This window comes from Neovison vison, chromosome 7 (genome assembly GCF_020171115.1).
Source record: "Neovison vison isolate M4711 chromosome 7, ASM_NN_V1, whole genome shotgun sequence".
Classification (NCBI taxonomy): Eukaryota; Metazoa; Chordata; class Mammalia; order Carnivora; family Mustelidae; genus Neogale; species Neogale vison.
The window spans coordinates 6,184,498-6,202,229 of NC_058097.1; the positions used below are offsets into that span (position 1 = coordinate 6,184,498).

At 55.3% G+C, this 17,732-nt stretch overlaps 1 protein-coding gene and 1 long non-coding RNA gene across 4 annotated transcripts in view; one reads left to right on the forward strand and one right to left on the reverse strand.

The window, feature by feature from the left end:
- PLCG2 (phospholipase C gamma 2) overlaps positions 1–17,732 on the reverse strand; it is a 141,926-nt gene that overhangs the window by 23,874 nt on the left and 100,320 nt on the right. For 2 of the 3 annotated variants that reach the window (XM_044255664.1, XM_044255665.1), the window contains 9 exons: positions 17,568–17,677; positions 14,337–14,433; positions 12,931–12,997; positions 11,797–11,954; positions 8,230–8,332; positions 6,810–7,019; positions 5,075–5,220; positions 4,208–4,322; positions 3,176–3,343 (listed from right to left, as the gene is read on the reverse strand). In XM_044255664.1, the coding sequence (XP_044111599.1) occupies positions 3,176–3,343; positions 4,208–4,322; positions 5,075–5,220; positions 6,810–7,019; positions 8,230–8,332; positions 11,797–11,954; positions 12,931–12,997; positions 14,337–14,433; positions 17,568–17,677 (1,174 nt within the window). Of the gene's footprint in view, positions 1–1,846; positions 2,026–3,175; positions 3,344–4,207; positions 4,323–5,074; positions 5,221–6,809; positions 7,020–8,229; positions 8,333–11,796; positions 11,955–12,930; positions 12,998–14,336; positions 14,434–17,567; positions 17,678–17,732 lie in introns of those variants that run through there. The other variant, XM_044255666.1, reaches the window with a different exon arrangement.
- LOC122911199 lies at positions 2,194–4,998 on the forward strand. Its single transcript, XR_006385443.1, has 3 exons — positions 2,194–2,532; positions 4,247–4,336; positions 4,948–4,998. It is a non-coding gene; the product is annotated as an uncharacterized LOC122911199 (long non-coding RNA).

Below are 17,732 nucleotides of genomic sequence, written 5' to 3' on the forward strand. Positions count from 1 at the left end.
TCTTCCCACTGAAAATCTGTGCATTTCATGGTGTGTAAGTTTCAAACGTCCAGTACGCATCACCTTTTTACTGGGCTTCTCTGTCAGTGCTTTTGTTGGCTCACCTTTCCCTCTCATTTTCTTCAGCACGACCTCGTGACACCTAAAATCCTCGAACGCCACGTACTTGAACGCATCCATTCTTCGGTTTTGTACCTGACTGACAGTTTGGGTATAAAACCCTCAGGTCAGACCTCTCCCGGGAGGATTTTGAGGACATTGTGTTCTGTGAATAGTGAAGTTTTCTGACCTCTTCTCCCTTTCTTTTTTGTTTTTTTAGAAGATTTTATTTATTTATTTGGCAGATCACAAGTAGGCAGAGAGAGAGGCGGAAGCAGGCTCCCCGGGCAGAGAGCCCGATGTGGGGCTCGATCCCAGGACCCTGAGATCATGACCTGAGCCGAAGGCAGCGGCTTAACCCACTGAGCCACCCAGGCGCCCCTTCTCTCTCTTCTCCCCTTCTAGGTGATGCGATTTGTCTTGGCTTGTCTGCTGGTCTGGTTGTTTGGCCTGAAATTCTGCATCTGTAAGAGCTGGTCTGGGGACAGTGGGGGGGAAGTCTGTCTAGGTGCTGAGTGGCTGTTGGAATGTACTAGCCTGGACTCGGGAAGGCTATGAAGCAGCCCGCACACTCCAGTGACGGGGAAGTGCCCTTTTGCTTAGACTCGACAGGCAGCATGTGCCCCCAGATTTGGAGAAGTGTGCCCCATCCCCACACCCCTCCTTTCAATGGCCAGTTCTCATTTCCTGAGCCGTCTTCATGTGTCCTGGGGTTAGGGCAGAAAGGTGTTTCCCAGTTCACCCAAAACAGTTTGGTTCTTTTGTTGTTGTTGGTTTGGGTTGTGTCATACACACAAAGGAAACAGAGATGTCTTTTGAAGCGCACTCCGTATTTGGTTTATCAGAGTAGCAAAGGCCTTCAGAGTAGGACGAACGTGGAGTGTGCGGTGAGACATTCCCAGGTCTGCAGCCCAGCTCTGGTCCTGCAGGTGCGTGACCCTGAGCAAGTTAATTAGCATCTCTAGGCCCCAAAGCGCTGGCGTTTAAAAGGCAGAGATGATAAAACCCCTTTCCCAGGACTGCTGCAAGGTTTAAAGAGTCGAAGGCGCAAAACGCAGTAAACGATGTTTTCCTTCCTTTCTGAGCTCCATCTGGCTCAAAAGCTTAAGTGCGTCCCTAATGGCCGTGGGCAGAGTTTGTGAGTTCAGAAGGCTCCCAACGCCTTATGCGAAAAGGTGTTGTTGCGCGCCTTCCCTGAATATGGACGTGCCAGGCCTCGCTGGGAATTGCACAGGAGCAAGACAAGGTTCTTACCGACCATGCTCCCAGCGGGGGAAAGGTCACCTGTTTCATCATCCATGACCTACGGCTCTTTTTAAAAATTACAAAGATTTTATTGATTTGAGAGAGAGGCAGAGGAGAGGGAGAAGCAGGCTCCTTGCTGAGCGGGGAGCCCAACGCATGGCCCTATCCCAAGACCCCGGGATCATGACCTGAGCCGAAGGCAGCCATTTAACCAACTGAGCCCCCCAGGCGCCCCTGTCCTTTGTATTTTAAATCTTCAAGCTAAGTGCTAACATTTTCTAGATTAATGGCCACAATTCGGCGGGTAAGGTACCAGGAGCATCAACTCTGACCTCCCTCTCCAAGGCATTAGGAGCAACTACAAAGCTCACATCCCTTCTCCTTCCGGAGCACACGGTAACGAGGTCCTGACAGCACGGCAGGGTGGTTCCGGGGGACGCTGAGAACACAGTTACCATAGAAGGAAATCTCTCCCAGCCTCACTGTCCGCTGTTGTCGAAGCGCACATTACAGAACTGCAGCTTCACTGCTAGCTTTAAAGTAGCTGCCTGAGGCCGCCGGGTCCGCAAGAGGGGTTGCCCAATAGCAGAGTTCAGGGACTCACATGTGCGTCCGGTGAGAGAACATGATGAAGACGGCTGTCTCCAAAATTCTCTGCTCCTTCACTTCGGAATTGGTTTCCTGGATGGTAAGATGAGCAGCTGAGCTCAGTCCTCTCCAGGTGCCCGCTGAGGAGCTGGGGAAGCCTGCCCCTGCCTGTCCCCCAACCCAGGTAGAGCCAAGCACCCAGGGACAGGGCCAGGGACCTGCACTTTCTAGGCCCAGGGTTAGCTGGGCAGGTGCTGGAAATGATCAGCTTTAGGACACTAAGGAAGGCAGAGGGTTGGGAATATCAGCTATTGTTTCAAGTTTAGAACAAAGGAAACGGGACACGAGATTTCCAAACACCACCAAGAAAAAAGACTATATGGGTATATAAATCACTAAAATGAAGGATCTGTGGCTCTTGAAAAATGATCCTTGGGGAACAGTGACCTCATGAGGACTCCAAAAGGATCTATGATCTCGTGGCTCTGTCCCACAGAAATGCTAAGGAAGGGGGAAAAGGGAATTCGGCATCGAGCGAGGGCCTGTTTGTCAAAGGTGACACAATCCAGCAGGAGAGTCAAAGCACAGAAACCAGACAAGGTAAGGACAGTCCCGTTCACAAAGCACATCCAGCTCACGCGTCCCATGTTCCCTCCCTGGGAGGGTCTTTCTGCACTGGGGTGGGGATGGGACACAGTTTCTTTGTTTTTCGGGTTTTTAAAGATTGTGCATGTTTGCATGCCAGAGCGAGCACGAGTAAGTGGAGAGGGAGAAGCAGAGTCCCCGCAGAGCAGGGACCCCAATATGGGGCTTGATCCCCGGCCCCGGAGATCATGACCTGAGCAAAGGCAGATGCTTAACCAATTTAACGATGTAACAGTTTATCAACGGTTCCAATTTTATGGAACAGGAAGGTGAAGGTCTGCTGGTGTGGGAAGCAGCAGATCGGAGACTGCGCCTCCCAGCTGCGCGGGGCCCCTTCCTTCCCTCCCGGGGCACAGTGCCAGCCCGGCGGGTGTGGGGGGTCAGAGGCCTGGCTGCGCAGGGCATAGCCTCCCCTCCCTTCCCTGGTCCAGTCCATACTCCTGGGGACAACTTTATGTGATCAGCTGTCTGAGCCACCCAGTCCCTTTTACAACAATGTCATAAAAACCAGAATGCTGCTTCATTCTTTCTAAAGCCAGCAGCACAAACCTCAAGTCCTGCTAAGCCCAGACCGCACCTCTTAATTAAAATGACTTACCCGATTTGATTCCTTTGATGGGGTAAGTGGCGTGGGCAAGGAAGTTGGGATCACTGAACATATCTTCCTCGTAGACGACAAAACGCAGAAACGCCAGGTTGGGGTCATAAATTTCAAAAGTCACTTTCTCCTGTGTTGGAGCCCAAATCGGGCTGAGGCCATTGTCATCTGGAAGGAGATAGAGGCTCAGCACAGGCTCCACTGGTCCTGCCCCCTCCCGGTTAAACCACCTCTTTTGTCCCTCAGCCTTTTTGAATCTCCTTAGCAGCCCTATAAATAGGCATCAAGGCCAAAATCTAAGAATAGTTATTTTTCCAGGAGCAAGCCTAGTAAAGCGGCTGTCAGAGTTCTGGTCCTTAGTAAGCAGAGAAGAGAGACCACACCCCTTGCTGCCGCTTCCCTCTGGGCTCCCGGGTTGGGCAGGGGTAGGAGGGCAGGGAACAGGGAGATCACAGTGGGGAGCTGCACCGCTCTTCTGGACAAGGAAGTGGGGCTGGCTCTCTGAAAAGGGGGAACGGATGTGGGTTCTGGAGTAATTGGGGTGAACCAGCCTCTTGGAGCAAGGGCAGCTGTGGGCCTGGCCCACCCCCCGGGAAATGTCAGTTTAGCTGGTACACGTGTGATTTGTTGCTCGGGCTGCCTCTTACTGGGGACAGTGATCCCAGGCCTTAAAACATTGACCATTTCTTCCTGGCTTCAGGGTCTCCCTTCACTTGGAGGATAGAATCGCCCAGGTTGGACCGACGCCTGTGGACCAGCCACACTGTCTGTGTCTCTGTGTCTTAGCCTTGGGCACAATAGATAAAGCGGGCGGGGCCCAAAGAGGCCCACCCTCCGTCACCCCAGCTTCCTAGCACAGGGGTTTGGTCCAGGACTCCCACCACGAGTGGCTGGGTGTGTGTCCAACTAATGGTGGGGTCCTGTGTTCCCCCCCGCACCAACCCCACCCAAGCTGGACAGTACAGGTATGAGGGATGAAGGAAAAGCCATGGGCAATAAAAGTACATCAAACCCCCCCAGGATGCAACTTACTCACAACTGTTGTCTTAAACTTGTTGTTGTCATACTCAGCTCCACAAATCTCCACCTCCACAAAGGGACACGCAATACTTCGTCCAAGTTTGGGGAGATGGCGAGCCCCGAGAACCTAGGACACCAAAGGTCAGTACTGGAAGTCCTCCCGAGCAGAGAGCTTAGTCTCGGTGCCGGAGTCAGACCAGAGGAGGTCCAGGCAGCCTGACGTTGCTCAGCAGGGGTCACCCCACTGCTTCCCTCTCCTGCATGGGGAAACAGGGCTGGAGAAGCCAGGATGGGAACCCTCCTGCCATCAGAGACCTCCCCGAGCACAGACATGCACACATGCACACCTCCGCCCCCCCCCCACCGCCCTAGAACCTCCAGAGACCGCCCAGGAAAGGACAGAGGAGAAAGTGGTATTTTTTAAAAAAAAGACTTTTCATGACACATGCTGAATTTTTTTTTTCCTTCCTTAATCATATGAGAAATGCAATTCTGATCTCTCTCTTGCATACTTTCCAAAAGAGGAAAAAACCAAAACTCTTACAAAGAGGCAACATGTTCTCAGAAAGTTGGATGCATTTTCATCCGTTTTCACCCTCTAAACCTGGCCGCTGTGGGGAGACAGTCTCTCCTTTGTGAAGACCAAATGGCCATTTCCTATGTTTATTTCCCTCCTTCTCTAGCCGGAGGCTGATGTCACCGAGACCCTGCTGAACCCAGCAAGACCTGAAATCCTACCTCTCCCCTGGCAGGTGACACAGGGAGGTGACCAAGTCTCCCTGGGACCTGGGGTGCCCTGAAATTCAGATCTGAAACAGTGACTGGACGTCGATGGTTTCAGCAGGGTGACAGGCGTTGCGGGCTGGAGGCCTGAGTTACCTTGACCGACAGAGTCATCAAGATCTTTCTCTGGGACTCGGGAGGCATCGGGTCGTACTGCTCGGACCTCATGCTCTCGGGCTGGAGGACGTAGCCCGTGCGACCATTGAGTGAGAACAAGGCGTGGTTCATCTGCATGTACTTATCTGGGAAGGAAAGGAAACCAGGTGAGGAAAGGGAGCCTCCTAGGCAGGCCGTGCTGGGGTGGAGGGTGGTGGGAGGTGATTTACACCTGTTTACAAAAATAAGTTTCAGGCAGTCGTTAAATTAGGAGTTTCAAAAAAAAAAAAAAAAATCCCAACTGGCGAACACCATTCTAAATGTGACACTAAAACCTACTCAATGCTCAAAATTTCTTACATTTTTTTTTCCTGAGAGTTAATTTTAAAATTTCAGTTAAGATAGGCTGCACATGAGAAAGTCAATTATCATATGGTTTCACTTACTTGTGGAGCATAAAGAATAACACGGAGGATATTAAGAGAAGGAAAGGAAAAGTGAATTGGGGGAAATCGGAGGGGGGGACCAAGCATGAGAGACTGTGGGCTCTGAAACAAACGGAGGGTTTTGGGGAGGTGGGTGAGCCAGATGGTGGGTATTCAGGAGGGCACGGATTGCACGGAGCCCGGGGTGTGGTGCATAAACAATGAATCTTGGAACACTGAAAAAAAGAGACTGCATGTACACACACACACACACACACAATCATTTTAGCTCAAGTGACAGGGATGGAGCAACACACAAAAGCGATCTGATAATGTTGCTATAAAGGACTTCACCCCATTAATGAGATGAGGTAAAAAGCACGAACAGTTTGCAGGAAAGAAAACGCTTTCTAAGTACACAGAAAACCGGCTCACTTTACTCCTAGTAAGGCGTACCATTGTGACATCGATTTGTACCTGTCGCGCGCACAAAGATCAAAAAGGCTGACTATGTTGGTGAAGTCACACGGGAAAGGTGTACTCGAACACTGGCCCGCTTCGCATTCCCTCCCACGGTCTCTCCGGAGGCCCTCACCTCTGGGGAGGCCGCAGAGCTCAGGCACGACGGGGTGCAGGTGTTAGTGGGCCTCCTCAGGAAAGCTGGCCCAAGTGCCAGTGTGGGAGGACCTAGCCGGCGCTGAGCTCTCGGTCCCGCCGCTGGACTCCCCCATCTGTGAAGCCGTGCTCACGTAAGCTTACAGAGGGCAGGGCCGTCCTTAAGAGCAAATGAGGGAAGTGCCTCGGTGGGGGAGACCTGTTAAACAGGGTAGGGTTCCACTCAACGGAATCCTGCACAGGCATTAAAACAATGTAAAGGAGAGTACTGATGAGATTCGTCAACCAAAGAGCCCAGTGCTGTGATTTGTGCTACCACTGGTATGAACATGTTTTGCATGTTGGCTTTTCTCGGCAGTGAGCATCTCTGAGAGTCTAAGCGTGAAGCCCTCAAAGGAGGAGAGGCCAGGAGAAGAGCTCCCTGAGGATGGCCACTGAACACCTGGATCCAGCTGTGCCTGAAGCTTGCTGCTAACTCCTGGACTTTCATTCCAGGAGCTTAAGTGTTTCCTTTCTCCCTTCAGCCACCCTACTCCGTCACCTGCCATCGAAGAGCCTGCCAAATACAGAAGCCCAGTGTCCCACCATCACTCCATTCAATGGCTGAGCCCGACACTGGCGTGCTGGGTGAACCCTGGCAGATCCTGGGACAGGGGACTGGGCCTGGAGCGACGCCCCCATCAGGGCTCCTTTACCTGGAGTCTGGAAATTGAGAGCCACCATCTGGGAGCCGCACAGCCAGAGGCGAAAGGGGTCATAGTTGGAGGAGTCCACCCTCTGTCCCTTGGGGTAAACTCGAGTCAGGCCCTTCTGGTTGTACTTCAGGAGGTCGACGGGTTTCTGCCTGACGACACTGTCCGCCTTCGTCTCCACAAAGGAGCGGATTTCTCGGAAGTCGGGGTTTTCTGCGCATAAGAGAGGGAGTCACCGTTTATTCCGTCCGCTGCTCTGTCGTGATGTTTGCTGCGCCAGCTGAATGCGCAGGTGGAAGCAGAAACCAGGAACCTCGGGGCCGAGATGGCCCGGGGTGAGATGCTCTTACCCTCACCGGTACTGCTCTTGGCTCTTGCCTGCCAAGGATCCCCACATGCCTACAGCCTTGTGGTCTGGGATTCGTGTCATTTACTTCTTGTTTAAAACCACCACCAGCCTTGTGCCCAAAAACCCGAGTGGTACAGTTACAGAAGGGGACATGGTGGCAGATGGCCACAGGAATCAGGAGGAGGAGGAGGGCTTAGGATCTGGCTTCCTCCTCCCAGATACTGTGCAGAAGACAAGTGCACCAGGACCCATGGGGGAGGGAGAGTCTGCTGCCTACAGGCAGGGGTGCGGTCCGAGGGGGTGCCAAGGTACAGGACTGTGCAGTTGTGGCTCCCGCCCCTGACCACGCTGAGTCCGGCTCTGAGCTCCGCCACAGGGACCAAGGGACCCGCCGCCCCGTGACGGGTAACTAGGCTTCAGTGCTGTTTCTCTGGCCCTCCATCCTGGAATCACAGAGGCTTCAGACCAAACAAAGAGGGAGGAAAAGAACAGGATCTTATTAGGGCCAAGAACTTACTCCTGTGGAGATGGGAAAAGATTCCTTTTTTAATCCTCCTACGGCAAGCTCCATGGCCCCAGAAGCCCTCCAGGTCCTGATTCCTGGAGCCTGGGACTGTGACTTACAGTGGCAAAGGGACTGTGCAGATGGGATGACATTAAGGAATCTGAAAGGGGGCGATTATCTGGGCCCTAAACGTAGGGTCTGTGGATAAGAGAAGGGGAGGGAGACATGACCACAAGACACAGGCAGAGACCAGAAAAGGCAAGGCACGGACTCTCCCCTTGAACCCCTGGATGGAGCAGGACCCTACCAGCACCTGGACTTCAGCCCAGAGACCCTGAAGTTGGAGGCCTGGCCTCCAGGGCTGCAAGCAAGCAAAGGGGTGGTGGTTGTTTGGAGCAGTAGGGGGATGCTAACGTGCCTCCTGGAAGTTCTCCTGTCCCCTCGCCCTGAGGACAAAGTCCACTTAGAGCCCTGGAGCGGGAGCCTCTCTCTTTGCCCTCGGACAGCACCTGACTCCAAAGGAAAGCAGGGTTTGCAGGGAAGGTGGGGGCAGAGCCGGGGGTACGTACCGAGATTGTCCTTGGCCTTGCTGGTCGGCTTGCAGTAGACGACCAGGTCCGAGAGCTCGATGGCGATGGACTGGTTCTTCTCCCAGTACTTCATGCTGTTCTCCTGGTGAGCCGGCCCCAGCGTCAGCCCTGAGGCTGCCCCCACTTTCCTCCCCAGAACCCCCCGCCCCGTCCCCTTTCTGCCTCCTGCAGGCTTGGATCCTTAATACAGTTGGAAGCTTTCCTTTGCCCTACGCCTCCTCTCCTGTCTCCTGAAATTCCTCTGTTGTTTCTGCCCAGAATTGGGGTCGAGCTGGATCCCTGGGCATGGTTCCCAGGAAGGGGGGGGAGGGTCCCTGTTGTCAGCACCCCACTTTCCTCGACCCTCTGCTCTCGGGCTCCTGCCACATCCAGTCCCCGAAAGTCACACGGTTAGAGCTGTCCAAGACCTCCTGTCCTTGTCGGCGCTGCACCTCCTTGTCTGAACCCCCTTGTCCCTGCACGGAGCCTCGCGACAAAGCCTCCCCAGGAGCCTAGTGTGGAGGACACACTATCCATTCGGTCCCCATCTGTGCACGGATGAGTGCCTGCTTCACCCCAAACCACACACCTTTCTCAGATCTCCCCAAATTCTGCTTCTGCCCCACTGGCAAAGGGGGAAGCTGGAGCAGTAATGATGTGCAGATGCTACCCTTCACCGGTCATGGGGCTTCTTAGCCTCAGGCCTCGCACGCTACATGCTACGTGCATGATGGATACGACGGAGGGTGGCCCCCACCTCCCGTGAGTGGTAGAATTTGTGTCCATTTTGCAAAGGAATTGCAGCACACAAAGCTGAGTAGCGTATCCACACTCCACAGCAGGCCAGGGACGAGAAGAGAGGCTTTTGCACCAGGCCTCATCTTTGTTAGCACCTTGCTTTATCCCTCACACATCATCTCCCAGAGATTTTTCTAAAATCCCACTGAGTTCATATCCTGGGTCCCTTTAAACCACAGCACTGACCACCTGCTTCTCACACCGTCCCCGCCCCCCCAGCGCCCCAATCATCGTTCCTCTGCCAGTCCAGAAGCTCACTCCTGCTTCTGGGTTCTACCCCAATCACGCCTCTTCCAGGAAGCCTTCCTGGTCAACTCCAGCCAGGATAAGGAAAGGAATTGTGCTCTGCACCACTCATGCCTAGCGCCGTCCTCACAGAGCCCTGTGCGGGGAGCAAGTGTTCCGGGCACAGCTGATTTGGTGAGTGAGACTTCCTACCCCCTGGTTAGGACGGCAGGAACTGGAATCAGACCGGGGCTCAAACGCTGGCCCTCGGGGCACATTGTATAATCTGTGCCTCAGTTTCCACAACTAGGAAATAAGGCTAACTGGAAGACTCCCCTTCTAAGGCCTCCAAAATGTAAGCAGGAAGCCCTGTGCACCCCACCAGGTATGTGGAAGGCCACAGAGGGCAGCCCCTCGGGCGGCCCCACACGTGCCCCCGCTAAGGACAGCAGAACTGCAGGAGACGAGGGCGGTGGAACGCGTCCCAGCAAGGCTGAGTTGTGGAAAGTTGGTCTCACTAAGCACAGAGCTATGACAAGCCATGGGGTGTCCCTCCCACCCCCAACCTCAGCAGAAAGCAACGAAAGACCTCTCACTCCTTCCAAACTGTGTAACAGTTACTCTCCAGACCCGTTAGGTTAGACCCAACAGGCGGTCTCAGAATTTGAAGTCACAACCCACTGCACTGGCCAGGCTTCTGGAAACTAAGCAGATAGATCTTGGTGAGTGGACTTTTGCCTTCCACGGTCAAGTCACAGAGCCCTGAGCAAGGGGTCGATGGCAAGGCCCTGGCCAGGAGCCGGCAGTGAGCTCAGCGCTCATCCTGTGACTTTCCCCAGGACTTGTGCCGGGGGGTCGGTGGACTGCTGTTCTCTTAACCTTCACGTGTAATAAGCATCAGCAGACGTAAAAACCAGTTAAGAAGGAACGTAGATCAAAAGCAGAGAACCGAATGTGAAGGCCCAGGCTGCATTTCAGAGCCCTTCCTGCAGGGGGTGGGGAGCCTTCGGGTCCCCAATAAGCTCATGGGTCTCCAATAAGAACAGCAGAGAGCACCAGGTTGCACCCCTTCTCCTGGGGAGCCCCACATACCCGCCTCGGCCTCGGGGCTCTGGGGATGGAGAACAAGGGCTATAGGGAACAGCAGCGAAGGGCTCTCTCTCATTACTGTTTTCGCCACTCTCAGCCGTGGCAGGGGTCCCAGAACCACAAATCCTAGAACACACTCGGGAGGGTCCTGTCCCATGCTGGCTGACAGTGCCCTCCAGATCAGGATGACAGTGGTTCAGCCAGCAAGGAGAACAGACCTAGAAGGCAGGGGGGACCGATCTCTCAAATGCAGCCCAGGACGTGGTGCGCCCACCCCTCTCCTGAGCAGAGGCACAGGAGAACAGAGAGGCTCCCCCACAGCAGCAGCACACACAGCCACGCTGGCCACATGCTCAGGTACATCCCACGTGTCTGGTGGGGGTGGGAGAAGCCTTGGGAAGAACGTAAGGCCTCGGAACAGAGTCGGCCACAGGGCAAGAGTGGACACTACCCAGAAGGTGCCATCAGCCCAGTCCCCCAGAAACAGCCTTCTCAAGTAGATGACCACATTCCAGGGTGCAGAAAAGAGGGGCAGGGGTTTCTGGGACCACAGACTGGCCAAGATGTGAGGGCCCCTGCCTCGAGGGAAGGAAAGAACAGGTGGGTGACCCTCCCAGGACCCCAGAGGAGGGAGACTAATCAACGGTGACCAGGGGGCCGAGGCACCCACGAGATTCCAAGGAAGCTTAGAAATCAGTCCTTTGGGTCAAGATCTGCCTTAGAAGCAGCAGGGCATGTGGCAAACCCACAAGAAAGCTCAGGTGGCACCTTGCTCCCTCATCCCAGATACAGTACCACGGGCCCGTGTCGTCCTGGTGGGACAGAGAGACAGTCCCCCGAGCCCCGCTGTGTCAGGCGCAGGGCCTGGCCCCTTCCGCGCATCATCTCACTTCCTCCGCCCTGAATGCTGTGGCGTAGGAAACAGGTTCACTTTACAGACAAGACAACGGAGGCCCAGAGACACGTGGGGACAGGCCCAGGGTCCAGCCCGGCCGTTCTGACCCAGATCTGCGCCCTTCTCAAAACCCCTCCGGCCTCACACCAGCGCTCCAGCTAGGATGAACCTGGAAACACCCCTTCCTATTGGAAGTGGAAGGTCCCCCCCAACAGAACACATTGGTGAAAGGTCAGAACGGGTCGAGGACGAGGTGCCCCTGCAGGTCCCAAATGGGGAGCTCGGGCCATGCTCGCTACGGAGACGCAGGCCGCCCTGAACGAGGCTGCCAACCAAGAACACGTTACTCCGGGACGGACACGCAGGGTCCGAGAGGCTCCAAACAGCCGGGATCCCTCCACCCACCCTAGCCCTAGCCTCCCCGGGGACCGCCAGGGTCCCTTTCCGCTCCGTGACGACTGGCGCACCTGTGGCCCGGCCCCCGTCTTCCCCGTCCTCCCTCGGCCCCAGCGCCCCTGCCCCCCCACCTCCGAGGGAGCCCGGCCGAGCCAAGTGCCCACCTTGGTGTCCATCTTCCACGTGATCTCCCGGATACTCTGAAACCACTCGAAGAGCTCCTCCACCCTGTCCGTGGCGAACTCCACCGGGGGGTCGCCTTGCTTCTTGGGCTCCAGGATGAACACGAACTGCTTCTGGTTCTTCCCGTGGGGCGCTTTCACTTGGGGAAAGAGAGCAGCGGCGGTCCTGAGCAGCGGGCGCGGGAAGGCCGGACCTCACACCGCCCACGCCGCCGGGTGCACGGCCCCAGCCCGCAGTGAGCCAGCGTCGGCGCCGCGGCGGGCGGGGCCCGGCCTCTCCCCTCCGTCCCAGCCCGAGAGCTGCCGCGGGCCGAGGCGTGTCCCTGAGAAGCAAAGTCCGCGGCCTGACCCCCGCCCCGTGAGTGGGACCTCGCTCGGAAATAGGATCTTTGCAGATGTCCTTACGGATCTTGAGGAGATCCTTCTGGATTTGGGATTGCCCAGTCCAAAAGCTAGTGTCCTTACCAGAGAAAGGAGAGGGAAATTTGAGACACAGACACAGGAAAGATGGCCCCGAAGCAGAGGCAGACAGTGGAGCGTTGGAGCCACAAGCCCAGGAGCGCCAAGGATCGCCAGCGGCCACCAGAAGCTAGGAGGCGGGCATGCAATAGATGCTCTCTGCAGAGAAAGTATTTTCTAGAAAGAAAATGCCATGGGAGGAGGAATTACGTGCTCAGTAATATCGGGGCGACATGTCTGAGCTCTTGCAGGCCAGGAACATTGTAAGCAGACGGCACATACTGGATCGCACTGGACCCCCTTCACTACCTTTCGGGGGGTGCTACTCATTTTATACTCATGCTATAGGATGGGGACACGGGCTCGTGGAGGCAAAGTCACACGGCTAGTAGTGGCAAAGCAGAGGCTCAGTTGTGGCTCTGAGCACCGACTCCATAACCGCGGAGCCGAGGGCCGTGCTCTGCAGACGCGGTGTGGACGAGCTAAGTGCAGTGCAAGTGAAGGCCCGAACCCAAATAGCCCAGCCCCCTTTGCCTGGTAACCAGCCATGGGACCTGGTCCCCGAGGGGCTGGCTTTCCTCGTCTGCTAACTGGAACACAGGCTCGGGCTGCGGGGCTGCGGGCGGGCATCCACGCTCCGCCCACGAGTGCACCTACCCACGTTATAGGTGTTGAGATCCAATATTCCCCGACAGAGAGACCCTAAGGGATTGTCCTCAATAATCTGTGAAGAAACGAGACATAACTCATGTTAGTCTGAACGGGAATAATAAAAAGACAACCCGTTCTCCAGAGCACGCCGTTTCGCAGAGACCCTGCCTGTGCAACGGTCTAAAACGCATTCTCGCTACAAGACGCATCTGTGGGGCGCGCACTCGACAAGGACGCGTGCCGCTGACGGGGACCCTGCGGCCGGCAGGACCCAGCAGGTTCAGCGGTTCCTCTTCCGGTCTGTGCACACGAGCCTGGTGAATTCCAGAAGAGGGCTGCCGGCACTCCCACCGATCTGGTTTCCAAACCCAGCCCCGACCCTTCTTCTGACATTACTATGAAAGGGAGCCAGCTAGCCTCCTAAAGGCCAGCTCCAGAACATTCTGCGGCTCCGCACGTCCTAGGGCTGCGATGCCCATACTCTGGGATCTGCATTAAGCCTTCCCAGGCCCTGGCCGGCCTCAGCTGCACCTGCCCCTGCGTGTGCGGGGCACCAGGGTCCGGCTGTGACAGACAAGAGCTTGGTCTCTGGCCAGCTGGCAGAACCGTACCTGCCCATTGCTGGTCCTACCTCTACCCCACACCCACTCACCAGGATAATGCTGACCGGGGCGGGGCGGAGCGGGGCAGGTGAAGGGTCTCATCCCTGCCTTAGGCCCGACCTGCTGAACACAGCCACGTGCGCAGAGCCACACCTTTGCTGTGGCTGTCCTTCCCGGCCGGAATTCCCTTCTGCCAGCCTCGCTATTGATCTCTAACTTGACTTCTAAGACTCCAGTGTCCACTACTCCATGCAGCCTTCCAGGATTGCCCCATCTCCCTTAGGAAATTCTCTGGGCATGAAAAGGCCTCAGAGACCTCGTTACAGAGAGTCCCTCCTGGGTGCAGGGCGGTCACCTCCCCCCAGAGGCTCTCTGCTCTGGGCAAGAGGAGGGGAGGGAACAGACACCACGTTGGCAATGTCACCAGCACGGCCAACCTTCTTGCTCACACTAAGCACGTCCGGAGTGTCTGGCAGCCACAGTAAACGTGTTCCATTTGCAAGCTGCTTGAGGCAAGGGACCAATTCCCTGTTTGGCCATTTTCACTCCGGAGGGAATTCTCCTGCCTACGCCAAGCCTTCCAGCCCAGCACAACCTGATTAAAACATGACGGGCTTGTCACCGTGACTTTCGCCCACGACTGGGGGGACAATCCCAATTTCCCTGTCACTCTGGCGTCCCTGTTCTGCTGCTCCACGGGGACCACACGGCAGCAGCGTGCGTGACACGGCCCTGTGGAGACAGCTCAGCGGATTCCTCGAAGAACAGGATGGACGTTTCCCCCCTACCCATGCGGTGACCTGGGCTCACCTGCTTCTCCAGCTCCTCCACGTCGGCTGTTGAAATGTCCTCGACGTAATTGGACGGGAAGTACTGCTGGATTCTGGTTCCATAGTCCCCTTTCCACCTAGATGAAAACAGAGGGCATCCGAGGGCCTTCGTGGGGCCATGTTAATGATCTCTCACTGCTCGTTAGATCGCAGCCACTGCAGGGGGCAGCGGCAAGCGGCCAAGTGACCAGAGGGGATGATCATTATCTGTGACAACCGGGCATTTCAAAGGGATCCTCTGCTTTTTTTTTTTTTAAATCAGCAGTGAGTGAGTGGAGGGGCCGTGTCCTCCCCATAACAAGATTCTCGTGTTTGCTCAAGGGCACCAAAAATGTCCGGGCTTGAGGGAGACCTCGGAGACCCTGTGAGGGAGATGCTCAAGCCTAGGGCAGGCTGTGCCCCATTTCAGGGAGAGCTGTGACCGCAGAGACCAGCGTGGGAGAGAAGAACGCGGCTGGGGCTAGACAGCCAGGAATCAAGCTCCAGCTCCACCACCAACCGTCAAACGGGAATAGCCCCAGGGCCTCCCGCAGAGGGCTTTACTGGGACCAGAGGGTTCCGCATAGGCTGAGTGTTTTTAACAGTGCCCAGTATACAGTAAGTGCTCAAATGATGTTAGTTCTCGTTACTCAGCCAAAATACCGCCCCCGTGACCTCCTCTCCTCTGCGATAGCACGGATAATAAGGGCCGTAACTGATCCGTGTATGTGTCTCGACTCTACCAAACTGTGCTCACCTCTAAGGTTCTCCCCTGAAGCAGTGCCCACGCATACAGGGCCTGCCACTCTGTGCGTACCCTCTGCAGCCAGGGGGCACACCCACAGCTTTCAAAGTCTTCAGAACAGAGCCTAGATGCTTTAGCATGACCCTAGGAACTCCTGCCTCTCTGTGGCTCAAACTTGACCTTCCTGCCAGACAGCCTGTTGCCCCCACCCTTCTGCCCCTGCCTGGCTTACAGGCCTTGGTCCATGCCCCTTGTATCTAGCTTGTCCCTAACAACCATGTGAGACTCAGCTCAGGCATGCCCCTTCCAGGGAGCCTTCCCTGACTTCTACCTAGCCCAAATGTTCCTCCTTTGTGCTTCTGTTGCCTCTGTCCCCACAAATGGGGAGGCAGTCTGTGCCCTTATATGACTTTTACTTCTGTCTTCCCCACTATGTGAGACCTTTGTTGATCTTAACTGAATGGGTACTCAGAGGTGGTGGAAAGCACTTAGTAAACGTCTGCTGACCTGAATAAGCCCAGTGAGGATCGGCTGTCCTGTGGCCTGGTGGAAATAGAGGACTACCAGACACCCTCATCCCCCGCGTTTCTCCAGACCCCTTTCGGGCAAAGACTGGCTATAAGCAGGGTGACCATATGTATCGTTTGCCCAGAACCAGGTTCAGACCTGTTGTCTGGTTGTTGGTGTAATTATTGACAGGAGCATTCATTTCGCTCTAAAATGCATCCTAGTGGTTCGGTCCCCTAACCATATTGGCCCCAGGTTGGGAGGACGCACAAAAAGGCAGACCAGGGGCGCCTGGGTGGCTCAGTGGGTTAAAGCCTCTGCCTTCAGCTCAGGTCATGATCCCAGGGTCCTGGGATTGAGCCCCACATCGGGCTCTCTATTTGACAGGGAGCCTGTTTACCCCTCTCTCTCTCTGCCTGCCTCTCTGCCTACTTGTGATCTCTGTCTGTCAAATAAATAAATAAAATCTTAAAAAAAAAAAAAAAAAAAAAAGGCAGACCATGCCCGCCACCCCTGGGGATGGTGCTGTTGCCACCAGAGCAAAGGAAACGAGGGGACCTCAGCAGGCAGTGTACCCACAGCCCTTCACCAAAGACACGGACACCAGACTCTCAGCTCATCTCAAGGGCTCTGGAAATTTAGAGCACCCCACGTCGGACGTGTGAAAAGGCAGGAGGCAGTTTCACACATGGAAAAGAGTGTGACTTAGAGAGGTCTGCCCACGGCTTGGTGAAAGTCACCCACACACATGGAACTGGGGCCTTTTACAGAGACAGGCTACAGAAAGGGGCATTGTGGGCCCAGGGGAGACCCGGATTCTGGCCGGGCCCCTCAGGGAGAGACAGGTGGGCGATACCACGGATGGCGCATGGAGGCCGGGAGCCTACAAACAGGGGCTCCAGCCCCCACACCCCGCTTCAGCACTTCACTGTTTTGCTACTTTTTTTTTTTTTTTTGGACTCTGGGAATCCAGGTAAGATATGGATTAGAAAGAGAGAATTCTCAAAAATAACAAACAGGCCAACAAAAAACTCTGAAAACCACAGAACCCAGTACACGAGTCAAGTCAGGAATACGGGCTTTGGAGTCAGAAGGCCTGGCTTCGAATCCCCGCTTGCTGTGTGGGCCTGGCCGTTTCTGTACCTGTCTGTGCCTCAGTTTCCTCATCTGTACAATGCAGGGTAGGCTTTCAGGGTCACTGAGTGGGTTTAAGTGAGTTCTTTCAGATGAAGCGTTTAAACCAGCTCTTGACACAAAGAGGCGCTCAAATGTAGCCGCCATTCAGATCTCTAACTCAGGTCCCGCCGTGTCACGGGAGAAAGAGATGCCACACTCGCGAGGCGGTTGTTGCTCCACAGTAAGAAATAATCCTGCAAGACCACCTACCCAGGGATGTACGGACGGGCAGCCAAACTTTTTCCCAGGTGGAGAGGGAGAGGAGATAGCTGAATGCTGGCACACACCCAGGGGGCGCTGGCCTAAGCATGTCCCCGCTTCCATCCAGGCTGGGGCCACAGGACAGGACCAAGCGATAGCTTAAGATTTTGAATTTAAAGTAACACACAGGCTCCCCTAATGGGAAGATCCCACACTGGTGTGTAGCTAGATAACTTGGGAAAGCCCCATTTGCCACCTCTGTAAAGTGGGGGTACCCACAGTCAACCCCGAGGGTCGTATCAAGAATCTCGTGAGACCGTGTGTGAAAGCAATTAGCACGGCCCACAGCACCAGGGAAGGCCTCAGTGAGTGGCAGCTGCGGCTATAAATAAAATAATACGTAATACGATGGGATAGGTTGTTCTTAACGCTTTTCTCAATAGAGCATGTCGTAAGCCACCTTCGCAGAGAAGGTACAAAGGTCAAAGCCAGCCCAGGACAGCAGAGAAAGGGTCCAGAGCTCAGCCAGCGCCTCAGTCCCACCGGCAAGAAGGGACAAGTCAAGTTCCTCCAGCAAGTGGCCCAGCCCCCCGTCAGCCTTACCAGCCCCAGGGCTCCTTGGAGACGTTGTGAATGAGGGCCCCACGGCAGAAGCTCAACTCATCGTTCCGCTTGGCTTTGTAGTCATACAGAGCTTTCACAGTTCTCTGAGGCTTTGGTGGAGAAAACAAGAAGGAGAAGGTCAAGCTGGGAGACAGCAGCAGAGAG